The sequence below is a fragment of the Diospyros lotus genome, chromosome 13 (assembly GCF_014633365.1).
Source record: "Diospyros lotus cultivar Yz01 chromosome 13, ASM1463336v1, whole genome shotgun sequence".
Lineage (NCBI taxonomy): Eukaryota > Viridiplantae > Streptophyta > Magnoliopsida > Ericales > Ebenaceae > Diospyros > Diospyros lotus.
Genome location: NC_068350.1, coordinates 26234044 through 26257864, shown reverse-complemented (window position 1 = coordinate 26257864; position 23821 = coordinate 26234044). Strand labels below are relative to the sequence as shown.

At 41.5% G+C, this 23821-nt stretch overlaps 2 protein-coding genes across 2 annotated transcripts; both read right to left on the bottom strand.

Annotated features, from left to right (window-relative positions):
- Window positions 1-233: 233 nt before the first annotated feature.
- On the bottom strand, window positions 234-794 carry LOC127788151 (uncharacterized). Its single transcript, XM_052316262.1, has one exon. It carries the CDS (start codon window positions 792-794, stop codon window positions 234-236), a length of 561 nt encoding a protein of 186 aa, XP_052172222.1.
- A 4852-nt stretch (window positions 795-5646) lies between these two features.
- On the bottom strand, window positions 5647-6297 carry LOC127788150 (uncharacterized). Its single transcript, XM_052316261.1, has one exon. The coding sequence runs from the start codon at window positions 6295-6297 to the stop codon at window positions 5647-5649; it is 651 nt and encodes a 216-aa protein (XP_052172221.1).
- Window positions 6298-23821: the final 17524 nt, after the last annotated feature.

Here is a 23821-nt window from a genome sequence, read left to right as displayed (position 1 = left end):
CTATTCTCCTCTTCTTAAATCATCACAAATTCACATATATATATATATATTAACTCACAATACGTAAAACATTTATTTTCATAAACACACTACAATTTCATCCACACAGAAGTAATACCCAAAAATACCAAAATATTTTATTTATTTATTATATATATATATTTAACCCATGATCGGGTCGTTACAATTTCTCCCCCCCTTAAAGGAATTTGGTCCCCCAAATTCATACCTGGCTAGTTAAACAGCTGGGGGTTTAAGCATCTCATCACCTCTTCTCGTTCCCATGTAGCCCCATCCGGTAAATACCGTTGCAATCGAACCTTTACAAGAAGAATCGCTCTATTCGTCAAAGTCTTTTCTTTTATTTCCACGATACCAACGGGTACTTCCTCATAAGACACATCCTCCCCCATCTCAATCATATGGTAATCAATAATATGTTGAGGATCCGGCACGTACTTGCTCAACATTGATACATGAAAGACGCCATACACACCAGATAACTGGGGAGGTAGAGCAAGGCAGTAGGCTAAAGACCCTACTTGTTCTAGTATCTCAAACGGTCCAATATACCGAGGGCTAAGCTTCCCGAAAATCCGAAATCTACGCACCCCTTTAATAGGCATAACCCTCAATAATACATGGTCTCCGACAGTAAATTCCAAGTCATGCCGTCGCTTATCCGCATAGCTTTTCTGACGGTCTTGAGCTATTTTCATCCGAGCTCTAATAATCTGGATCTTCCTTGTAGTCTGCTTAATAACATCTGGCCCCAACAACATTCTGTCATCCATCTCGTCCCAGCACACTAGAGATCTACAAGGCCTGCCATACAATGCCTCATAGGGTTACATCCCAATACTGGCATGGTGGTTGTTATTGTAGGTAAACTCTACCAAAGGTAAGTGGTCATCCCAGCCACCCCCAAAATCCAGCACACAAGCCCTCAACATATCCTCTAGAGTCTGGATAGTCCTCTCTGACTGTCCATCAGTCTAGGGATGAAAAGCAGTGCTAAATTTCAACTTAGACCTCAAAGCATCATGCAACGCTTCCCAAAAATGTGAAGTGAACTGGGGGTCTCGATCTGACACAATGTTAGTGGGAACGCCATGTAATCGTACAATCTCCTCAATGTATAATCTCGCCAACTGATGTAAAGGACATGTCTTCTTAATTGGCAAAAAATGGTCTGACTTCGTCAGCCTATCAACAATCACCCAAATCGCATCATGTCCCCTCACCATCCTGGGTAGGCCTATTACAAAGTCCATATTGATATGTTCCCACTTCCATTTTGGTATCGGCAATGCCTGTAACAAACCCGCTGGTTTCTGAGTTTCTACTTTGACTTGTTGGCACACTAGACATTGTGAAACATATTTTATTACATCCCTTTTCATTCCTTCCCACTAAAACTGACATTGGAGGTCTTTATACATCTTTGTAATACTAGGATGGATCGTATACCGGGATTTATGAGCCTTAGATAAAATCTTATGTCTAAGTTCCTCATCATTAGGCACACAAATCCTCCTTTGGAATATCAAAAAGGCCATCGCCTCTCTGCTCATATCCTAATGGAGCAAATTTCTTGGGGTCATTCAGAATTAGTGCCAACTTCTCATCACTGAGTTGTCGGGCCTAAATCTGATCAAGTAGCTCAAACTGTATCTTCATATAAGCACAATTTATTATAGGCAACTCTCCAGAAGGAGAGATAGACAACTCTCCCATCCGCTCTAGCAACCTCTACTCTTGCACCATCATGCCCGCCAAAGATGCGCCACGCCTACTCAAGGCATCGGCCACCAGGTTGGCCTTACCTGGGTGATAAAGAATTTCGCAGTCATAGTCTTTAAATAGCTCCACCCGACGTCATTGTCTCATGTTTAATTCTTTTTAGGAGAGAAGGTATTTCAAACTTTTATGGTCTGTATAAATTTTCACCTTCTCCCCATATAGATAATGGCTCCATATCTTTAGGGTAAACACAACTGCCGCAAGCTCCAAGTCATGTGTAGGATAATTCAGTTCATGCTTTCTCAACTGCCTTGAGGCATAGGCATTAACACGCCTATCCTGCATTAATACACATCCCAATGCCGCATGTGAGGCATCACTAAAAATGGTGAATTTCTCCCCGCTCTTAGGAATAGCTAACATCGAGGCTATGGTTAACTTTTCCTTCAATTCTTGGAAGCTACACTCGCAAGTTTCATCCCATTCAAATCTAACACCCTTCCTTGTTAATTTGGTCATAGGAGAGGAGAGCCTTGCAAAACCTTCAATAAACCTTCAGTAGTATCCCACCAACCCAAGGAAACTCTAAATCTCTATCACAGTAGTAGGTCTGGGCCAGTCCATTACAGCTTTAATCTTTTCAAGATCCACTGAGATGCCATCACCAGAAATCACATGACCCAGAAAACCTACCTGTCTTTGCCAAAAATCACATTTGCTCAACTTGGCATACAATTGTTTTTCCCGAAGTCTTTGTAAAACTATCCGAAGATGAGCTTCGTGGTCTTCCAAACTCGGAGAGTAAATTAGAATGTCATCTATAAACACTATCACGAAGCAATCAAGATACTCTCGGAATACCCTATTCGTCAAGTCCATAAATATTGCTGGAGCGTTCGTTAGGCCAAATGGCATAACCACAAATTCGTAATGCCCATACCATGTCCGGAAAGCTGTCTTTTGAATATCTTCTTCTCTAACCCGTACTTGATGATAACCGAACTTCAAATCAATCTTAGAGAAAATTGAAGCTCCTCGTAACTGGTCTAGTAGATCATCCACCCATGGGAGAGGATACTTGTTCTTCAAAGTCACTTGATTCAACTGTCAATAATCTATACATAACCTCAACAACCCATCATTCTTCCTTACAAACAAAACCGGTGCACCCCATGGCGAGGCACTTGGTCTAATAAAACCCTTATCAATCATCTCCTTCAATTGAACCTCCAACTCCTTTAATTCATTAGGAGCCATTCGGTATGGAGCCTTTGAAATAGGTTGGGTGCTGGGTATTAACTCAATTTGGAACTCAACTTCTCACGAAGGTGGTAAACTGGGTAATTCCTCAGGAAACACATCTGAAAACTCACAAACCACCAGTATATCAAGCAATTCCACGTTATTTCCCGCCCCCATTGTCACAAATGCAAGATATGCTTCACAACCCCGTCGTATAAATTTCTCCACCTTCATTACCGATATCATAGGAGTAGAGCTTACTGGTTTAACACCTCGATATGTAACCACTGGCTGTTGGGAAGGCTCAAATTGAATTACTTTTCGACGACAATCCACTTTAGCATAGTGGCGTGCCAACCAATCCATACCCAAAATCACATCAAAATCTTCAATGTTTAGGGCCACCAAATCGCCCAATAATGCTTGCGCATCCACCACAATCTCATAATCCCTGTAAATCTCTCCACCCTACCCCCAGGCGTGGATACCACTAGATAATACGGTAATGGAATCCGAGGGGTGGGAATATGACATACCGCCCGAGGTGAAATGAATGAGTGAGTGGAACCTGTATCAAACAATACACGTACATCAACACCATAAAGAGAAAGTATACCTTGAATAATGTCGTCTCTGTTAGATATAAGCCCTTAAGACCAGTTCTAGTGACACAATAGGGCTTGATCTTGTAATTCTTTAAACCTTATTTAATGGCAAGTTTTATGTTTGATTGAAATTGCAATATGATTTAAATTGAACATACAAATATCCTTTAGTATAATAAGGAGTGGATACCATTCTTAATTGTTAAGAATAATCGAGATGGTTAATCCACAATACGTTATACTATAAATATGTTCCTGGCCATAGAGTTTCTAACTTGGATAATTAGTAACTCGCAAAGGCTGGCACATCGTCTTCCTCCTTGTTCGGTATAAGATGCCGAAAGACAAGATTGGTGGGTCTCGTACCACTCTGTATAAAATACAGAAGAAAGACGAGTGGGTGCTCGTTATAGGAACGAGTTCACTGAACGGGACTATTAATATTGAATCACATGGGTTTTATCTCACGGGTCAATGATTTAATATTAACTACGGATTTGCATTAGTCCTTAGACCTGAGATGACATGGATATCTGTGTGTTAGTGGATTAGGATATCAGCGATATTATATGGTTGTCCTAATCAGGGATAACCGTACGTATCTATGTGCCTAGTTCAGTGACACACGAGGTATGTGTGCATCAGACATGGAATCTATCATCTCGAGATATACGAGGAAGATATCCTATGCGATCCAGTGGTCACTTGACGATAAATCCTTGGCCGAGGTAATATGACGGCGGAATTTGGATTCCGTAGAGGTTGTGTCATATTAGTCAAGTGTGATTATTGGATTTGGTCATACGACGAGATCGAGAGATTTGACCTACTGACCGTGATCTCATATCTCGTCGGGATATAGTATGATAGAGGGACTGTATTGCAGGACACCGTAATGTAAGGTTCACATTCCCGCTTCACATTAAATTGGGTAATCATGACATATTGCTAGATGTCACTCGTGATTTACGAGAATTAATAATTGATTAATTCTCGTTGCCAGTTTAATTGTGAACCCAGAAAGTCCCACCCAATAGAAATCGTTTTTAAAAGAAAAAGGGGGCAAATTTAGTAATTATGGAATTACTAAATTATAAATGCAATTATTTAAGAAATAAGAATAATTAAATAAGTAATATGATTATTTATTTAATTATTAATTTGGTTTGGGCCTTTTGCTAGCACCTAAAGCCCGGCCCAATAGCATTTAGGGTTTTAGGGTTTCTTGTTTATAAATATAACATTAAACCCAAAATGCAATCAATCAATTAGTTGAATCAAAACGGAAATTTTAGAGAAAATTTCCGAGTCCCTTTTTTCTCTCAAGTCTATTGAAGTCTTGACGATTTCGGGTGGACCGACTCGGCATCTCACGCGTGGGAGATATCAGGCGGGTTATCGGCAACGAAATCAGATTTCGCTTCGAGGTAACTTTTCGTTTTATGTCTTCGATTTAACCGTAAGGTTTGAAAAACGTGATACCAATAAAATCAGATTTTATTTTCCGCTGCGTATGATCAGATCAATGTTTTCTAACAGTCTCCATACTCAGCTTTTGCTGCTGTCAATGCGAACACTCTCCCCTACACATGGGGTCAATCTGTAGCAGTTGGATACTAACCCTGAGGTAGCTTTGGTGGTCCTCCTTGGCCCCTAGGCAAAGGATCTTTCTGAGCTGACTTCTGACCTTGTCCTCCTAGCCTTAACCCTCCAATCTGAGGTGAAGAAGCACATACATTGGCCCTATGACCTTTACCTCCACAATGATAACAAGTTACCTCTCCAACTGATGCCATCTTTGGATTCTGGGGGAAATTCTTCTGGATATGCCCCATCTGCCCACATATAATGCAAGCCCTCCCTTGGAAAAACGGAAAAGGTCTCTATGTCTTTTACCACAGATCTTACAAACTGAAATTTCTGGAAGATTTTTTGTTAACCGCGCTTCCCACTTTCTCTTTTTGTTACTACTCTTGCCTTGGGAGGATCCTGCCCTTTTTAATAATGGTTGTTCAATTCCCATTTCCATCCTATCCTTCTCAATAGCATATTCTCTTTACACAACGGTGGGATAGTCTACAATCCGAGCACCTGCCAAGGCATATCGAATCTCAGGTCGTAAGCCCCGTTGGAACTTTGTTGCCTTGTTTGCCTCTGAGGATACTAGCTCCGGAGCAAATCTGGCCAAGGAAATGAACTCGGCCTCATATTGAGCTATGGTCTTGGAGCCCTGAGTCAATTCAATAAAGTCATAGACTTTTTGTTCCCTCATACAACTAAGGAAATAGTTAGCATTAAAAGTTTCTTGAAATTCTAAACAAGTAGGCTCCCTATTTCTAAATCTCCGCCTCACGGTCTCCCACCACCTCTCAGCCTCCCCTGTCAACAAGAAGGTTGCCAATCTAACCTTTCGGGCATCATTACATCCTGTAGCCCACAAATGCTTCTCAACGGATTTCATCCAATTCTCTGCTGCCATGGCATTAGTTCCACCACTAAATTCTGGAGGTCGAAGCGCCATAAAGTTTTTAAGCAACTGGCCTCCCCCATCTCCTGAACTCTGAGGCATAGGGTTTTGCATTTGACCTTCATGCCCAGCTGAATTTCCTTCAATCTCCGGAGGCACCGAATCATGCCTAACACGATCCGCCGCGAGCATTTCCACCATTTTCTGTATCCCAGCTAATGCCCCACGCAACTCTGTCATTTCTTGCCAGTCTCCCCAGGCTGATCTGGAGACTCAGAAGCTGCTGAAGGTATGGTTCGACCACGACCTTGGCTCCCAGTCGGTGGCCTCCCTCTACGAGATCGAGTACTCATAATCCTGCATAACTAATTCACCTTTAGAACAGTTTTACTACCCAATTCTACTTCGGACTAATAAACATAGCCCTAACTCTACCCAATATCCTATGTGTATAGAGTCCTTTATTCACCCAAACCCTTGGCTCTGATACCAAACTATAACGGCCTGCCTCCCAAAACTTCCACTAGCATAGAAGGTTCATGAGAGGGTAGCCATAAGAAGGCACCAAAACAAAAATCCTTAAGAAACCCACTTCACTTCCATTTCAAAAGAAGCTTACAAAATGATGAAACATTACATCAACCCATACATAACAAAGAAATAAGAAGGGCACAAAAATAAAATACTTCAAATACAACTTTTAGCCCTTCACCCTCAAAACAACCCCCAAGGACCGTAGGCTTGGAGTGACTCTGTACACATATCTACACCCGCTCAAGCATGGCTAGACTCACCACCCTCCTTTGCCTTTCCCTTTCCTTTACCTGGAATGACACAAAGAAGCACTATGAGCCACAAGGATCAGCAAGTTCATATAGCAAAAATAGGCATAATGAATTAATCAAGATATGAAAAACATAATATCTCAACTGCAACATAAGAAACTCCCTTACCACACGGGACTAACAATGGAAACAGGATAAATAAGATTAGGTCGAGAAGTGTTCACCATGGCTACTTATTAATCCTCATGCCCGATGCCATGCTCTATGACAATGTATAAGTAAACCCATGAAAGATGAATAATTAATGTGGATCTTTGTCCACCCACGCTCTAGTTTGAACCAGATAGCATTCCATTCTTTTGTGGATTGTCATCCACCCATACACTGGTTTAATCCTCATTCCTTGAAATAACTAGATCTTATTTGAAATCAATTTTAAACCACACAAATCTTAGCCAAATGATATTAAAATCATACCAAAACAAATCCTATTAAGTCTAGTTTACAACGCTTGAGACGGTTTGTCAATCGGATGTCTATACAAAAAGTTATGGCTAAAACTGTACAGGTTGCGCAAGCTGACCCCAAGTTTCGAAACTTTCAAAACATGTTTCGAAACATAGAAAAGAGAGACTTATGTTTCGAAACCTACATGACATGTTTCAAAACATAGAAAATAGAGAGTTACATTTCGAAACCTACATGACATGTTTCGAAACCTAGCAACGGGAAACACCCAGAAACCACTCACAAATGCCCTAGAACTCTTTAAACCCACACCAAACCTTCCAATACTCCATCAAACTCCAATCACACCATTATCCCTCATCCCAAAGGGTGCTACATCTTCCACACATCAAGTTCAATGAATAGGATGAAGAAGAAAAAAGAGTAACTTGCCTTGCTCAAATGGAAGATGTTTTGGAGAAGAAGATGTTGAGCCTCAAAAACCCCACCAAAAGCTCTTATTCTTGACTACCAAATCCACTCTTGAAGCTCCAAGATGAAGAAGAAGAGATTGGGAGGGAAGAGAGAAAGAAAAAGAAATAAACGAGAGGGAGAGAAAAGTGAATGGTTTTACTCTCTCTCTTTTCTCTTTTATAATATCCCCTCTTTCCCATTTTGCCCTTACTCTCTTATACACATTTCCCTTTTTGTCCCTTTCTATTTTCCTCTTCTTAAATCATCACAAATTCACATATATATATTAACTCACAATACATAAAACATTTATTTTCATAAACACACTACAATTTCATCCACACAGAAGTAATACCCAAAAATACCAAAATATTTTATTTATTTATTATATATATATATATTTAACCCATGATTGGGTCCTTACACTATAGCTACTTGCTATTTCGAGAAATCAACTAATTGAACACTATCCCGTACAAGAACAATTCATGTATCTCCTCCATGGATAAACCATATCAATGATCCAGAGGATGGTGTAATACCCGGTATTACATGGAGTTGGAAAATATAAGATTTTCAGTTAGTTTTACAGGACCTTGGGTGGTCAGAAGAGCCCAAAAAGTGAGTTTCGAGAAATTAATGAATCAAATTGCCGAATTGATGGCAGGGAATGCCCCAGGACTTGGATGTTTAGGAAAGAGGGCATGAGATTGGCGAGCGTCTTGTGGCAAGTCTAATGATGCTGAAAGCAATCAGACCGGGAATAGTTTTCAGAATAATTTCTATATAAGCTCAAATTGTTGATGGTATCGAATGGTCATAAAAGACATCCGAAAAGTCAAGTAGACCCTAAGAGTGGTTTAGTTTTGCGAGTGAGGCAACCTTGAAGCATTTTCAGGTGGAATAAAGGTCAGGGATGAAATCGGTCTTTATCGAGTAAATGCCGATTATTAATTTCGAAGAAATCAAGATATTGTATGGCTTGATGATTGATAAGGCTTAATTGTGTGCATATTTTTATCTATTTTTTATCTTAATTTTATGTGATTTTTCCTACATAAAATGTGTGTTTATATGGATTTTACATCATTTTAATCTTTTTTTGTAGGAGCTCAGCAAAGGATATTATTTTAAAGATTTTAACATAAAAAGAAAAGAAAAGAATATATTATAAAGTTAATTTTAAAATAAATATTTTAATATAAATAAATATTTTATATAATTATTATTATTATAATATAATCAAAATTATTATAATTAATAATATATTAGATATTATATATTATACTATATATTAAATTATAATATTTATATATATGTATTTTATTATATTATATTATTTATATATAATAGTGTGGCAGTGGCTGAATGTGAGATTTGGGCTAAGGCTCTATACATACATATATATTATAATATATAAAGAAAATAAAGGTCTGAAGGAAGGAATGGAGTGGTCGTGCATGACATATATATATTTATAATAAGAAAGGAGAACATGGAATTGGGAGGCATGGAATTGGAAGCAGGAGGCTAGGTGGCGCACAAGAAATTGAGGATATTGGTGAGACTCAGCCGCGCACAGTAGACGCAACTGAAGAAATTGGAGGCGCACAGAAGGATTTGAAGATTGGAGAAAGTCGCTGCACACACAATATATATACATATTTTGTATTAAAGCAGCGTACCGGGAACTCTTATTTTCTTTTCAACCACTGTTGTTGTTGTCAAAATATAATAATCTATTTTTAATTGCAGACAGATGCAAGAGTCTTGGGAGTCGTGCCTTCACTGATGAGAATCTTGACGAGCAATTGGATCTGGTAGAGGTCTAGATCTGGTAATCCGATAGAGTTGATGGTCTGATAAGACTGATGATCTGGTGACCTAAAATGATCTGGTGGCCCAAAATGATCTAGTGGCCAAATGATTTGGTGGCCTAAATGATCTGGTGGCCCAAAATGACCGAGTGGCCAAGGTGATCGAGTGACCTGAGAGCGACGAGTGGCCTTGCTGACCGAGTGACCTGAGGGTGACGAGTGACCAAGGTGACCGAGTGACTTGATGGCGACGAGTGGCCTTGCTGACCGAGTGACCTGAGGGTGACGAGTGGCCAAGGTGACCGAGTGACCTGAGGGTGACGAGTGGCCAAGGTGACCGAGTGACCTAAGGGCGACGAGTGGCCTTGTTGACCGAGTGACTTGAGGGTGACGAGTGACCTACAAAACGGAGCACCATTAGGACGCGGGTGGGGGTCCCCGCGCAAACCCTCCGATGCTTAAGTTAGATCTCGAGAGAAAATGAGAAAATTATACTTCAATTACTCAAAATTGCGTACCTTGTGATGAAGGCATGGTGTCATATTTATAGCGGATGAGAGAGAGAAGACGTGCGAGAATCGGGCCGAGAATCTCACATCCCATTTCGATGATTTCACGGCCCATCCGAGAGGGAAAAGATGAGAGTTTGGCCCAAGCCCACTCGACCATGATCGAGTGGGGGGGCACCCGATCATGTCTTCTTTTGCCCTTTTCCTTGGCTTGGTTTTGAGTGGTTCCTTTATCTCAACTTCGTGACCAATTTTCATATTGATTGAGCTCGAATATCTCAAAACTCAAAACATAAACATTGTAGATAATTCTCTTAGCTTTCTATAGGACTTTGAATCAGCTCAATCGGAGTTCATATGAGAAAGTTATGGCCAAAACCCCAAAGTAGTGTCGTGCCTACTCGGCATAACCGAGTGGGGTCATGAAAAGTTGTGGAAATTTGGCCTCCCCATGACCGAGTGAGGGGCCACTCGGTCATGACCGAGTGGGGGACCACTCGTTCATGCCTTCTTTTTGGCTTTTGTCTTAGTTTGGGTCCATCTTCCTTCAATACTTGAATCTGAGCCTTAACAATGCAAGTGCATCAACTTCATGCCCAAATTACACCTTGATTCAGCTCGAATATCTTAAAACTCAAAACAAGAAAGTTTTAGATAATTATCTTATCTTTCCATAAGACTTTGAATCATCTCAATCGGAGCTCATATGAGAAAGTTATGTCCGAAAAACAAAAATAGTGTTGTACCCACTCGGCATAACCGAGTGGGTCCTCCCCACTTGGTCTCAGCTCGACCTCTTACTCCATCGGCTTGTTTCCTTGATCTCCTACAACCCGCTGGGCCTTTAGGCTTCATGTCCATGTCTTGCAACTCTTTTAGGTCTTGTGATTCTCCAAGTTTGCAGGGCATATCAACTGTTATTCTGAGTTTTCATTAATTTCATCATGAACTAATTCTATTTAACTAGGGTTTGAGATGAAACTTGTTATTAAATCTTCATTTTTATTAATTGGGTTCCTTTCCATGATTTCAATTATTTATTACTTGTTCTTAATGCGATTAAGTGATTTAACCATCATTTAATTAATTTTGTATTATGATTTGAGACCGAGAGGTGATTTTTGTAATAGTTTGAAGTAACAAAATTTCATAAGATAGATAGTTGATAAGGGATTTGATACTTGAATCTTATGAGGGATAATGAATTGGAACTTAACAATGAATTTCACTTTGTTATAACTATTGGGAAATAGGTTGATTGTTAACAAATTGAGATTTAATTAGGTTAGTAAATCTTGGGAAAGAAACTAACCAATTTAGATATTCACTCCATTGAATTGATAGAAACCCAATTGATTGAAAATTAAGACAGATTAATAAGTGGATTCAAAACACCCTAGTTGCCTCCATTTTTCCAAGTTAAGTTGCTTTTAAATTTGCATTTAATTTTAGTTCTCATTAGTTTAATTTATTCAAATTCATCTTCTTTTTATAGTCTAAACAATATTAAAGTTAATCCAATTTTGGTACTTAATCCAATTCTCGTGGGATCGACACTCTACTCATTCATTATATTACTTGTGTGATTCGAACGCTTGCGAATTAGCCTAACAATGATAATTAATTAAGGCTTGGAGGGTCCAAGTGTATTTATTAAAATTCCTAAGTGAAATTAAAGAGAGTTGGAGAGGTTAAATGTGTAATATATATATATGTAGTGGATTGAGGGGCAAAGGCTTTAACAGTGCCATTTTCTTAGAAATCTTGAAATCTAAGATGAGATAATGAGAGATGGTAGAGCAATAGCTGAGAATTAGAGAAGAAGATAGAGAAATCACGAGAGATCGAGAGAAAGAGGAGATGACGTGGCTGGTGGCCGATCATTGGCTGGCCAGGGCTAGTTGCAGTGGCCAGCAATAGAGGCGGCCATGGTGGTTGCGACGACTGGCAGTGCTACAAGCAGTGTGGGCGGGTGATGGGAGGCTAGTCGATGTTGTAGTGGCGTGGAGCGACCGATAGCAGTGGTTGCGACAACCAGGTGGCGACCTCAGCGGTCGTAAGTGACTAGGTAATAGCGACGTTGTTGTGCACGTAGGTTTCATGCCGAAGATCGGCTAATAGCTGGCGGTCGACGACTGACGGTCACTTGATGGCAAGAAGCGACCTGCGGGGCGAGCTAGCGGGCATCGGTGGAGGCCGATGGGCGGAGGCTAGGCCAGGCGACGAGTTGTGGGTGGCGTACATAGGAGTAGCGCGTGCGAGAGGAAGAAGAAAGGAAGAAGAAAAAGAAAAAAAAAGAAAAGAAAAATGAAAAAGAAATAAAGAAAATATAGAAAAAGTAGAGAAAATGTCAAAAAAATTCCAAAAGAATTGGAGAAAATTCTGAAAATTATTTTGGGGCTTGAGAAGCGTGCTAGAGGCTAAAAAATGGGAAATTGGGGCTCAAGATGGTAGTTAAGGAGACAACGTCGGTGTAGGCATTTAGCCGATTTTCTCCTCCGGATTGATTGAGGTAAAATGTAATTAATTCTTTTCAATTTTTGTATTATGTGAGATAATGTGTGAATTATTAATTAGATTAAACCCTTAGTTGGGGTTGGTTGGAAATTGTTGATAGGTGGTTTTTGCGGAGTATGGAAAAAATATAAGCCTTAGTTAATTTCTAATATTATTGGGTTTTGTGATTGCATTTAGGTTCGACCAAGGAGGCGGTGAACCTAAAAGATTTCGGAGTTCAGTCGAGCATTTTTACTCTTGGCAGAAGAGGCTTCGAGCTAGGTAAGGAACGGCCCCAAGGGTGGCGGCCTTGCGAATGTTTGGTAAAATCAATAAATATATGTTGTGTGCAGTTGCGCGTTGTGTATGTTCTATAGGTTGTCTAGTGGAGTCCTATGGCCATGGGAGAGACTAGATGCATGCTAAGGGTAATATGGGAGGTTAAGGCCTCGAATAGGTGGGTTTGAAAGGTAGTGATGCCTCACCATTCATGCATATTTTCTTGTCATTACATCTCATATATTATCTTGTTTACATTCATTTGCACCTTTATTAAGTCTTTATGACTCATGAGATTTTAGCTCGTGTTGTAGATGTTGCGAGTCTAGATGCAAGCAGGGATGATGTCGAGAGGATGAAGTGGTGACTTTCATTGTTGCCCGAGTTTTGTATGTTGTATTTATCCCTGTATATATACATGTGTGTTGAATGTATATGTTATTGGCGCTAATGGGTATCTAGTTGGTTATAATCAACATAATGTAATGATGCTTATAGTTGTCATGTTGTAAGTGGCTTTTGTTTGGTGGAGCCAAGTTTTCTGTTTGTGTAAGGATCGAAATAAATTTCTCGTAAATCCCTAGTACTCAACATATTTATAATATGATATTTTGTGCCTGGGTCACCTTTGGCTTGTTGTGAGACAAGTTGAAGAAATGTGAAGCTCACTAGGGTTTTGGGTCTCGTTCTGCTGTGCTTCCTTTCATGTTTGGGGATCGATTCCTCTAGTGGAGAGAAAATAAGGACGAAGCCTAGTCCCCACCTAAGGCGTTTCTTGTTGAAACATAGTCAATCTTTTCAGTTATTGGTTTGATTTGTGAGTAATCTGGTCGATTATTCATTGGTAGCGCCCATAAGTGGGTGCAAGTCATCACAGTTGGTATTAGATCATAGCTAGCAATATGAGTGGGGAAAGCTAGTGCATTGGTAGTGTTGTGTATAGTTGGTCGAGTGATTGATGTGAGCGAAATTTTTAAAGTTAAGTCGAGGATGTCTGGCATAATTTGAATGTAAGTCAGAATATCCTAGCTGCTGAGTTGGTATCGGGAACAGTTGTTTGTAATCTCAAGGTTTGGATGTGAAAGTGATTCGATGACCTCGAAAGTATGGACATGTGGTCCGAGGACCCTAAGGATTGGGTCAAAGCATTGAGGCTTGTTTTGGTTTGAAGGGTATGCTTGGACATTCCTGCTCTAGGAATAGGGAAGATATCATGGGTTGAAATGATATGACCGTAAGTGGTATACTGGTCGAGGCAACGAAGAATCGAAAACCCAAGTGTGGGTGTTGGTGTCAACAAAACTCGAATATGGGAATTTGGGGATATTAAGTGTGCTAAGGATGAGAGTTCCTTGTGATTGATGTGTTAAGGCTTGTGTGGGGACACGGAGCCAAGTCATGGCAAGAGTCATGAAGGGGCAAGGAGAGCCTGAGGCATGACTAATTCGGATGGGATTAGTAAAGCATCCCTAGGTTGGGGAATTGGCCAAGCATGTATGAGGGAATAGAGTTTTCCCTTAGAAGTGGTGCGGTGAGGCTTGTGCGCTTGGGATAGAGTGACGAGCTCTGAGAAGGGAGTGAGGTTACTTACTGTAAGGCTCTGAGTAGAGCGTGCATGTAATGCATTTGTATGTCATGGCCAGTGGCATGATGTAAGTAACTTATAGAAGGACTCCGAGGGGAGTCATGTGTGATCTGTGCATGTTAGATGTATATAGTAAGAGGTGGTCGTATTGTTATGATATTCCTGGAAGGGATGTACCTACGGTAAAAGTGAACCCTAGTTGGTTTCAAGATGAAACAAGGTCTATCTTAAAGGAAGGATAGATGTGTGGCAAATAGACCCTAGTGGGCATTTGAATGAGATGGAAAAAGTCCCTAGCGAGTTGAGCTGGGATTCAGTGGATCTCAATTTAGGAATGTATGAGTTGGGCATGAGTTGACATGCGTGTGAAAGCCATATGATTAGAAGTCCATGTCGTAAACGGCCAAGAAACCGTTCATGTGTTGATGGATTAGGGACAATCAAACCCTCAGTGTGACGCTTGGGGTCTGGTGGGACGCCTAAGGTTATGGGAGATGGGGAATGAATAGACCCTTATTGTGATGCTTGGGGTCGAGGAGGACTCCTAAAGTCACGAGATCCTTGTTGGGGTGAGGGGGAGGTCACCCAACGAAGGGTATGAACGGGTTGTGTGGGCTGAGGAAAGTGTTAGGAGAGATTGTGGCAACTAGACATCCATGGGCTAAGCATGCAAAAGAAATGCTAACTCTAGATGCTCGAGTGGGAGGGGGAGTGGTGAATGTTGTAGAGGCATCGGGTTGTATTCCAAAGTCTTGGGAGATCAAGTAAGGCATGTTGGAGGGCCGAGCTGGGCGTAGTAACTGAATGCATATATGGGTATGCAAGGGGAAACGCAAGGTCTCAAATCACTAGGAGGGTGATATGCTCTAGACAATTGGTGTCAAAACTTGAGGTAGACTCAGCATAAAGGTTATGGATTAAGAGATTGATGCTAGCTAGGTCATTAAGATATGGATGAGCTTATCGACTTTGTGGCTAATGATGGGTTGGGACCCATTGTTGTGGAAAGTGGGAACTTTTAGAATTTGGGATTGAAAGGCCGTGAAGTATAATCACATGGGGTAAAATCATGAGGCTCTAGGAGTTGGCTTGGTTTGAGATTCTTGAGAGTTGTAAGAGATATAAAGTCTTGCGGAATGAGACTCATGGAGTGAGCCTGAGGTTATCAAGGCAAGGACAACCCGTTGAGGTTGCTTTCGTAAGATGGTGGTGAAAGCAATCGTAGCTCGTGGAGGCTTTATTGTAGCATTAATGTTACGGGTGCAAGTGTAATGACCCGCTCCCACTTACGGGCGCCATCGGTAAATAATCGACCGGATTACTCACCTGACGAACCACAACTGAAGGGTTGGACTATGTTTCAACAAGAAATGCCCTAGGTGGGAACTAGGCTTCGTCCTTCCCTTCGCTCCACTCAAGAATCGGTCCCAACTCAAATAAGAAAACATAGTGGACCAAGACCCGAGACTCGAGTGAGCTTCACCTCTATTTAGCTTGCCTCATAGCAAGCCAAAGGTGACCCAGGCACAAAGCTAGCATAACAAACACTTCGCTGAGTATTGGGGATTTACGAGAACATACCTCGCTGATCTTTACTCGGTCCGAACTTGGCTTCAACAACTAAAGCCACATATACATCACGTAGACTCACAATCATCTATCACACTATTATGATTACAACAACTAGATACCTCTAGTGCTCAAAATCGCTTACATTCAATTACATAAATACATATATGAAAATACACAACACATCTCAGGCAACAATGCTAATTGCCACAACAGTCTCTTGGCATCATCCCTGTTTGCATTTGGTCTTGCGTCATCTACAACATGAGGTAAAAACCTCATGAGTCATAAAAACTCAATAAGGGTGCAATGCATATAAATATGAAAATAACTATGTTTATGTATGCCAAATGCATACTAATAAGGCTAGGCCCATTCATCCTCACAACCCTCCAAGGTTTGATGCATCAACCTATCAGCCCCCACAACACTAGTCCTCCATATGGCCATAGGTACACTAGATCTCATATCACGCAAGTGATAACCACTACATGCAAATGTTTCATAAAAACATTATCAAACATATTTACCAACTTGCAAGGCCACCTCCACCTGGGGCCATCTCTTACCTGGCTCGAAGCCTCATCTCTGTCTCGGCACAAACTCTAGTCTGAACCTCAAGTTCCTCTAGGATCGCTGCCTTCCCGGTCGAATCTAGAGGCAAACACACAAAACTCCAACTCCATTAATATCCGGCATTCAACCAGTGCCCTAAACTACGCAAAACCACCTGATAACAACTTAACAAAAACAACCCCAACCATGGCATAAACCAACCAACTATTCACATTTCATTATCTCTCATAACGAAAATAACTAGAAAATAATTAAATTAATTTACCTCAACTAATCTGGGGGAGAAAACTGATCAGACGCCCACACCGGTGTTGCCTTCTTGACTGTCATCTCATGCCCAAAATCTCATTTTCGAGCTTCCAGCACGCTCCTTGAGCCTTAATTTAATTTCTTGAATTTTTTCCTAATTTTCTAAAATTTTTCTGACATTTTCTCCTATTTTTCCTTATTTTCCAGATTTTTCCTTATTTTCTATTTTCCTTTTTTCTTTTTTTATTTCTTCCTTCTCCACTGTTCTTCTTCCTCGCGAGCTGCACCTGTGCGCGCGCTGCACCAATGGCCGGCCACCGCCACCTGGCTCCAGCCCGCCGACCGCCGCTGCGACCAGCTCCACCACCATCGATTGTCCCTGCTGCTCCGTAACCACCGGCCGGCTGCCACCGTCTCGAGCAGCCCCACATTGCGAGCAGACACCTGCGCGCACGGCTGACTTGGCCGGTCCAGCCACCAATGCCGGCCAAGCCAGCCTCCTGAGCTGCCGCTGCAACTGCCGACAGCCGCCCTTCACGCCACCGCGACACCGCAATCCTCGCGCACAGCCTCCGATGGTCGCCTCCCTCGCTGCTGTTGTTGCTTCCATGGCGGCCGCCTCCTCGCCAATCGGCCACCATCGCCACTCAACGGTCGGCCCTCTCCCTCAATTTTGATCTCTCTTTCTCCCTCTCAATCGCTCTCGGCCTCTCCCTCACATTTGAAATTTGATTTCAAATTTACAGCAACTTGCCTCCAGTGCACGCGTACATATATATATATATATATATATACACACACACCTATAAATTACACACTTAACCCCACTAATTTCTCATTAATTCCCTTGAGGAATCTTCTAATTGCAATTTGACCCTCCTAAGCCAATAAATATTGTAAGACATCCCCAAATCTTAATTTAATTGCCACCAAGATACCCAAAATCTTGACTTTTCAAAAATTAATTGTCGACGCTTACTCAATAAAGGCCAATTTCGTCCATGCGCTTGCACGGGATCTTCATTCCACCCAAAAACACCTCAGAGTTGCCTCACTCACAAAATCAAACCACCCCCAGGGTCCCATCATCTTCCCGGAGGTCCCCTACGACCATTTAGTATTGGTACCCACTCGGGTTTATACAGAATTTATTCCAAAAATTATTCCCGGTCAGACCGCTTCCAACGTCATTATCCTTATCTCGAGACGCTCACCAATCTCTTGCGCTTTTCCCTGGACATCCAAGTCCCGAGGCACTCCCTGCCGCCAACTAGACAAATTTCATTAATTAATTTCTTAGAATCGACTTTTGGGCTTCCCGGACCACCCGAGATCCTTTCAAATCACTGAAAATTATCATTTTTCATTATCATGTAATACGGGGTATTACAGCAAGGCTCACAGTGACGAATCTGATGCTATGGACCGGATGGCAGAGGACCAATTAGTTGGCTCACGGTAAAGGCAGGTTTCCCATTAGCCGAAGCAACATAGTGAACTGTAGGTAACGATCAGATGTCGAAGATCTAGAGTAGCACCATAGGAATGATATTAGGTAAAGGCCTAGGTTTCGAAGGACTGTTAATCTTCTGTGAAGGTCTAGGTGATCGAGGGACTAGGGTAGCGTAATAAATGGTAATGACCCGTGTATTGTGATGATTGGACACTTTGTGTCAAAAAGCAAGCTCAGTCGAGTAGGTGAAAGATCGCAAGTTGGAAAATGAATCAGTTATAAGTATGGGATGATGTAGTCATCTACGTGAGTAAAGATTGCCTAGAAACCGATTCGATAGAAGAAGTAGAGTCGGTGGGAACATTGTGATGAACCATGATGAGAAGGGATACTGAACTCGTGAGGTATGAGTTGGGTAAGTGCATGGAAGTCGAGTTGGGTAAAGTGCACAAAGGCCCGAGTGGGGTTTAAACCCTTTGTTTCAGTGAAGTGGTGATGAGATGGTTCAATGAATGTTGAGGTCGCATGGTGACTCAGGATGTCTAGAGAATGGAACCCTTGGACTTAAGAATGACACTAGGTCGAAATAATGCTACAGGTGATGCCTACCAATGACGGGTCTAATACTAGGGACCACTGAATGCAAATGGCAAGTGGTCAATGGGTTAGCTTATGATGAGGGACCGCGACCCTCTATGAAGAGTAACGAATCTGCTATGGAGATGATTAGATGCTGAAGACTTGGAGTGCATTGTAGGTTATGTTTGGTCTAGTCCTAAGTTCCGTGGGGTCGGAAGTGTCATGGTTGGGGTAGTGCTGCTAACTTGTCATGGTGGTTTGAAAGCTCGTAAAATGGTTGAGTGATATCTTATGGTATGATGACAAGATACGTGATGATGCTTCTTGTTAAAGGATCTTAGCGTATTTGTGGCTAGAGTTTATCGAGATTGATCTAGTAAATTGGGATGTAGACCCAATGTGACCTTGTGGTAATGTGAGAAAAAAGGGTTGGTTTGAAGAGTTGGCAAATGACCCTAGGATGTTATGTGAAGTAAGTGCCATGGAGGGGAAGACTTACGAGATGAAACCTAATCATGAGATGGGAATACTAAAACATGTGAGGGTTTCAGGTATAGGGATCTCCAAACTTGTGATGTGACTTATGATAGGCTGAACATGTGGCTATGGCATAGTGGTGGGATCTGTGAAGCGTTGCAGTTGCACAGTCAAGTGTTAATCCTGAATGTGTTGATGTGATAATGAGGAGGCATCCTCATGTAACACTAGATGGATTTTCAGTTGGTGACACAGGATCGATTGCCAGGTGGTAGCACTTGTGATGGTAATGTTGAGAGTGTGAGGCTCGATGATTGTGAATGTAAAGTTTTGTTGATTACCATGTATGCCACTAATGTGAGGGTTCAGCGAGATCTGGTAGCCAGATTGATAGAATGTTGAGAAAGAGATCTAAAGTTTCGAAGGTGGTTGGTCAGAGTAGGGATGTCTAACTCGAATGACTGTTGGTCCGAACAGATGGTAGTTTCAAGTGTGGCATGGGTTAGAACTTGAGATGTTCACCCAAGAGAGCTGAGCATGAGGCAACAACATTAGATAAACTTCATAAAGGACTACAACATGATGTATCACCCAAGGAAAGCCAACGCAATGGCAAATGCCTGAGTAGGAGGGTGAGTCCTTTGGCATTGAGTGGAAACGTGAGTTCCACAATGGTGGCTAGGGTGATTTCTAGTGAGTGGGGATTAATCGAAATGATAGTTGATGCATGCTAGCGTAGTGCCTAGAAGAACGTTGTGTTAGTTTCTAGCCACACAATTTAGCTAGATCTAATCGAGTGGATTAGATGGATGTTGAGGGCGAATTTGAGGTTATGCCAATGGGCAATGAGAGCTCAATTAAGTAATTCATGAGAATGAGATTGGTTTCCATGAATAGGGTAGGTGATAATTACATTGCCTGATAGCTGCGAGCGATACAACCAGGGGGATGCCATGGTGTGTGGGCAATTGATGAGAATTAACCTCGTGGTTAAATGTTAATGGTTGTGAAAGAAAACGATTAGTGGGAAAGATCGATGGTCGACTGGGGGGGCCGGTGGCGGCCAAAAGCATCGATCAGTGATAGCGGCAACGGCGATCAGTAATCGGTCATGGTTGTACGGCATCGTAAGGGTGGCCAGTCAGTGGCACTAGTGGCTCTAGAGCCGCGGTTGCAACTAGATGGGAGGCAAGCGATGGCAGGAGGCCATGTATACCGGGTATTACATGGTATTGAAAAATAAATATTCTCTTGTGATTTTGAAAGGACCTCAAGTGGTCCGGGAAGCCCAAGGGTCAATCTCGAGAAATTAATTAATAAAATTATTGTATTGGCAGCAGTGAGTGCCTCGGGACTTGGATGTCCAGGGAAGAGGGAAAGAGATTGGTGAGCGTCTCGAGACGAGGTTAATGACGCTGGAAGCAGTTCAATTGGGAATAATTTTTGGAATAAATTTTGTATAAGCCCTAATAGGTGCCAGTACCGAATGGTCGTGAAGGACTTCCGGGAATCTGAGAGGACCCTAGGAGTAGTTCGATTTTGTGAATCAGGCAATCCTGAAGTGTTTTTGGGTGGAATAGAGGTCTCGTGTAGGCGCAGGGACAAAATCGGCCTTTATCGAGTAAATGCCGATAATTAATTTTGGGAAAATCAAGAATCTAAGTGGCTTAATGATAATTAATGGAGGCTTGGAGGGTCCAAATGCTATTATCGAAAATCCCCAAGTATAATTAATATATTCCTTAAGTGGAATTAATGATTGATGAGGGGGTTATTTTGTAATTTATATATGTATATATATAGAGGCACGCGTGTGTGAGGAAGCTTCCGAAGCTTCCTAGTCTCTACAATTTTGAAATGGCCGAGAGGTGCAAAGTGGGAGAGAGTAGGTCCGAGAGAGGCATCGTGTGCTCACGAGAGAGAGAGAGAGAGAGAGAGAGAGAGAGAGCATTGTGAGGGACAAGAAAGTTCGGCCATGGCAGTAGCTGCCATGGCCGACGATTAAAACGAGCAGCAATGGCAATGGAGGTAGCGTCTGGCGGAGCTAATCCAGCAAGCTCACGAGCTGGCTTGCGGTGGCGCTGATGGTGATCAGTGAGGTGCTCGCGACGGAAGGCAGAACGGCTGAGGCGGCCAAGAGCTCTGTGGTCGGCCATGGCAGCCGACAGTTGCAGCGCAGGGGAAGCTTGGCCGCGGTGGCTGCTCACTCTGATGGCAGCGGCTGGTGGCGGCAACGAAGTGGTCGGGAAAGCTGGCGGAGCTAGAGGCAAGCCTCAGCAGCGAGCGGCAGTGGTCGGTGGTCGGTGCTGAAGAAGATGAAGGAGAAGGCGAGGTAGGAGACAATGAATAGGAAAGAAAAGAAAAAAAAGAAAAAGAAAAGAAATAAAGAAAAATAAGGAAAAATGGAGAAATTATGGGAAAAATAGCAAAAAATTTTAGAAAATTCTAGAATAATTTTGGAAATTAAATTGGGGCTTGAGGAGCGTGTCGAAAGCTCGAAAATGGGATTTTAGGCACAAGTGACAGCTCGGGAGGCAACCTCGGTGTGGATATTTTCTTATTTTCTCCCCAGATGAGTCGAGGTAAATTAATATTTTCTTCCCAAATTATTTGTATTAAGCGAGTTAATGTAGAATAATTATTTGTTGGATTAAACCCTAGGTCAGGGTTGTTGGGAAATTATTGATGGTTGGTTTATGCTGTGGTTGGTGTTGTTTGGAGATAGTGTTGATGAGTGATTTTATGGTGTAAGCAAAAGTAAAGGCATCGGTTAATGTTTGATACTGTGGGGTTTTTGTGTGATTGGTATCTAGGTTCGACCGGGGAGGCGGTGATCCTAGAAGAGCTCGAAATTTGGGCTGGCGTTCCCGCCGAGGCAGGGATGAGGCTTCGAGCCAGGTAAAGGATGATCCCAAGTGTTGGGGGTCTTGCTTGCATTTGTAAATATTTCTTTATTAGTTGCATGTAGTGGTTAACATCTGCATGATATGTGTTCTAGTGTACCTATGGCCATATGGAGAACTAGTGTTGTGGGAAGGGTTGGTCTGTGCCTTAACCTAAGGAGGTTATGAGGACATTGAAGACTACTCGTTTGCATTGCATTTTGCATTACATGCTCTCTCATGTTTCATTTACTTATGCATTGCACCCTTACTGAGTCTTTATGACTCATGAGGTTTTACCTCATGTTATAGATGATGCAAGACCAAATGCAAGCAAGGATGGTACCGGGAGACTGTTGTGGCAACTAGCATCGTTGCCCGAGATGTGTGGATGTGTATTCTCCTATATTTTCTTATATGTATTCATGTGTTTGAATGTAAGTGTAACACCCGGTGTTACAGGTGTTAAAAGAATAGGAAAGAAAGTGAGAAAAATTTCAAAAATGCCCTTGAGAATGTGTTGGATCCTTGAGATTGAGGGTGCCCTATGAGAGGGGCATTTTGGTAATTTGGATAGTGAAATCCAATAAAAGGGTATTTTGGTAAATTAGAAATAATTCCTATGTAGAATTAGGTGAGTAGGTGAATTAAATCCCAATTTTGTAATTATGTGGAGTTAAGGGATTAATAAATTCACAAAGGGTATTTTGGAATTTGGAATTTAATTCCATAAAGGAATTTAATCATGGAAATAGGGAAAATGGTGAATATTGAATTATGTGATAAAATAATTAATTTTTCCTAAATTTGGTGAATAAATGTGGGGATGCCACATGGATGGATGAGATTAAAGCTTGGAAGCCAAGAATGGTGTCATGGAGTGACACTTGGCAAATGGTGGTCCAAGTTAAATGAAGAGTTAAATAAATGTAAAAGAAATGATATTAGTCATTCTAGCATTTAATGAAGGCAATGATAATGTTGCTTAAAAAGAAAATGCAAAAGGAAAAGAAAATAGTCATGCATTAATTGTTGGAAAATGGTGGCATTTAATTAATTCATTATGGAAATGAAATACGTCTCTCAAGTGGTCTTTCAAGTGATGGCATGAAATTAGTCCCCTTAAAAATAAATGAGAAAAAATAGCTATTTTGGCATGGAAGACTTGATCCAAGGGTGGAGATTAAGTCTTGAAAATCTAATGGTTGAGATGATTCAAGAGAAGTGGCATGGATTGCCACATGTAAAGGGATTTGAATGGTTGAGATCTAGTCTTCAAAAGTAAAAGAAATCTAATGGTGGAGATTAAAGAAGACAAGAGCACATGGATTGTGCTTGTTATGGAAGGCTAGGATGTATTCTTCCAACTTAAGTGAAATCCTAGGGCTAAGATTTATTCTTGCCATGGAAATAAAATAAGTGAATTAAAGGGGAATTTTGGCTATATAAAGGGAGGTAGAGAAGAAGGCTAAGCTTTTTGGCCAAATGCTTAGAGGAAGAAAGGAAAGAATGGAGAAGAAATGAAGGAAATGAAGAATGCAAAGGTAAGGTTTCTACCTTATAGTAATAAAGAGAAATCCTTTTATC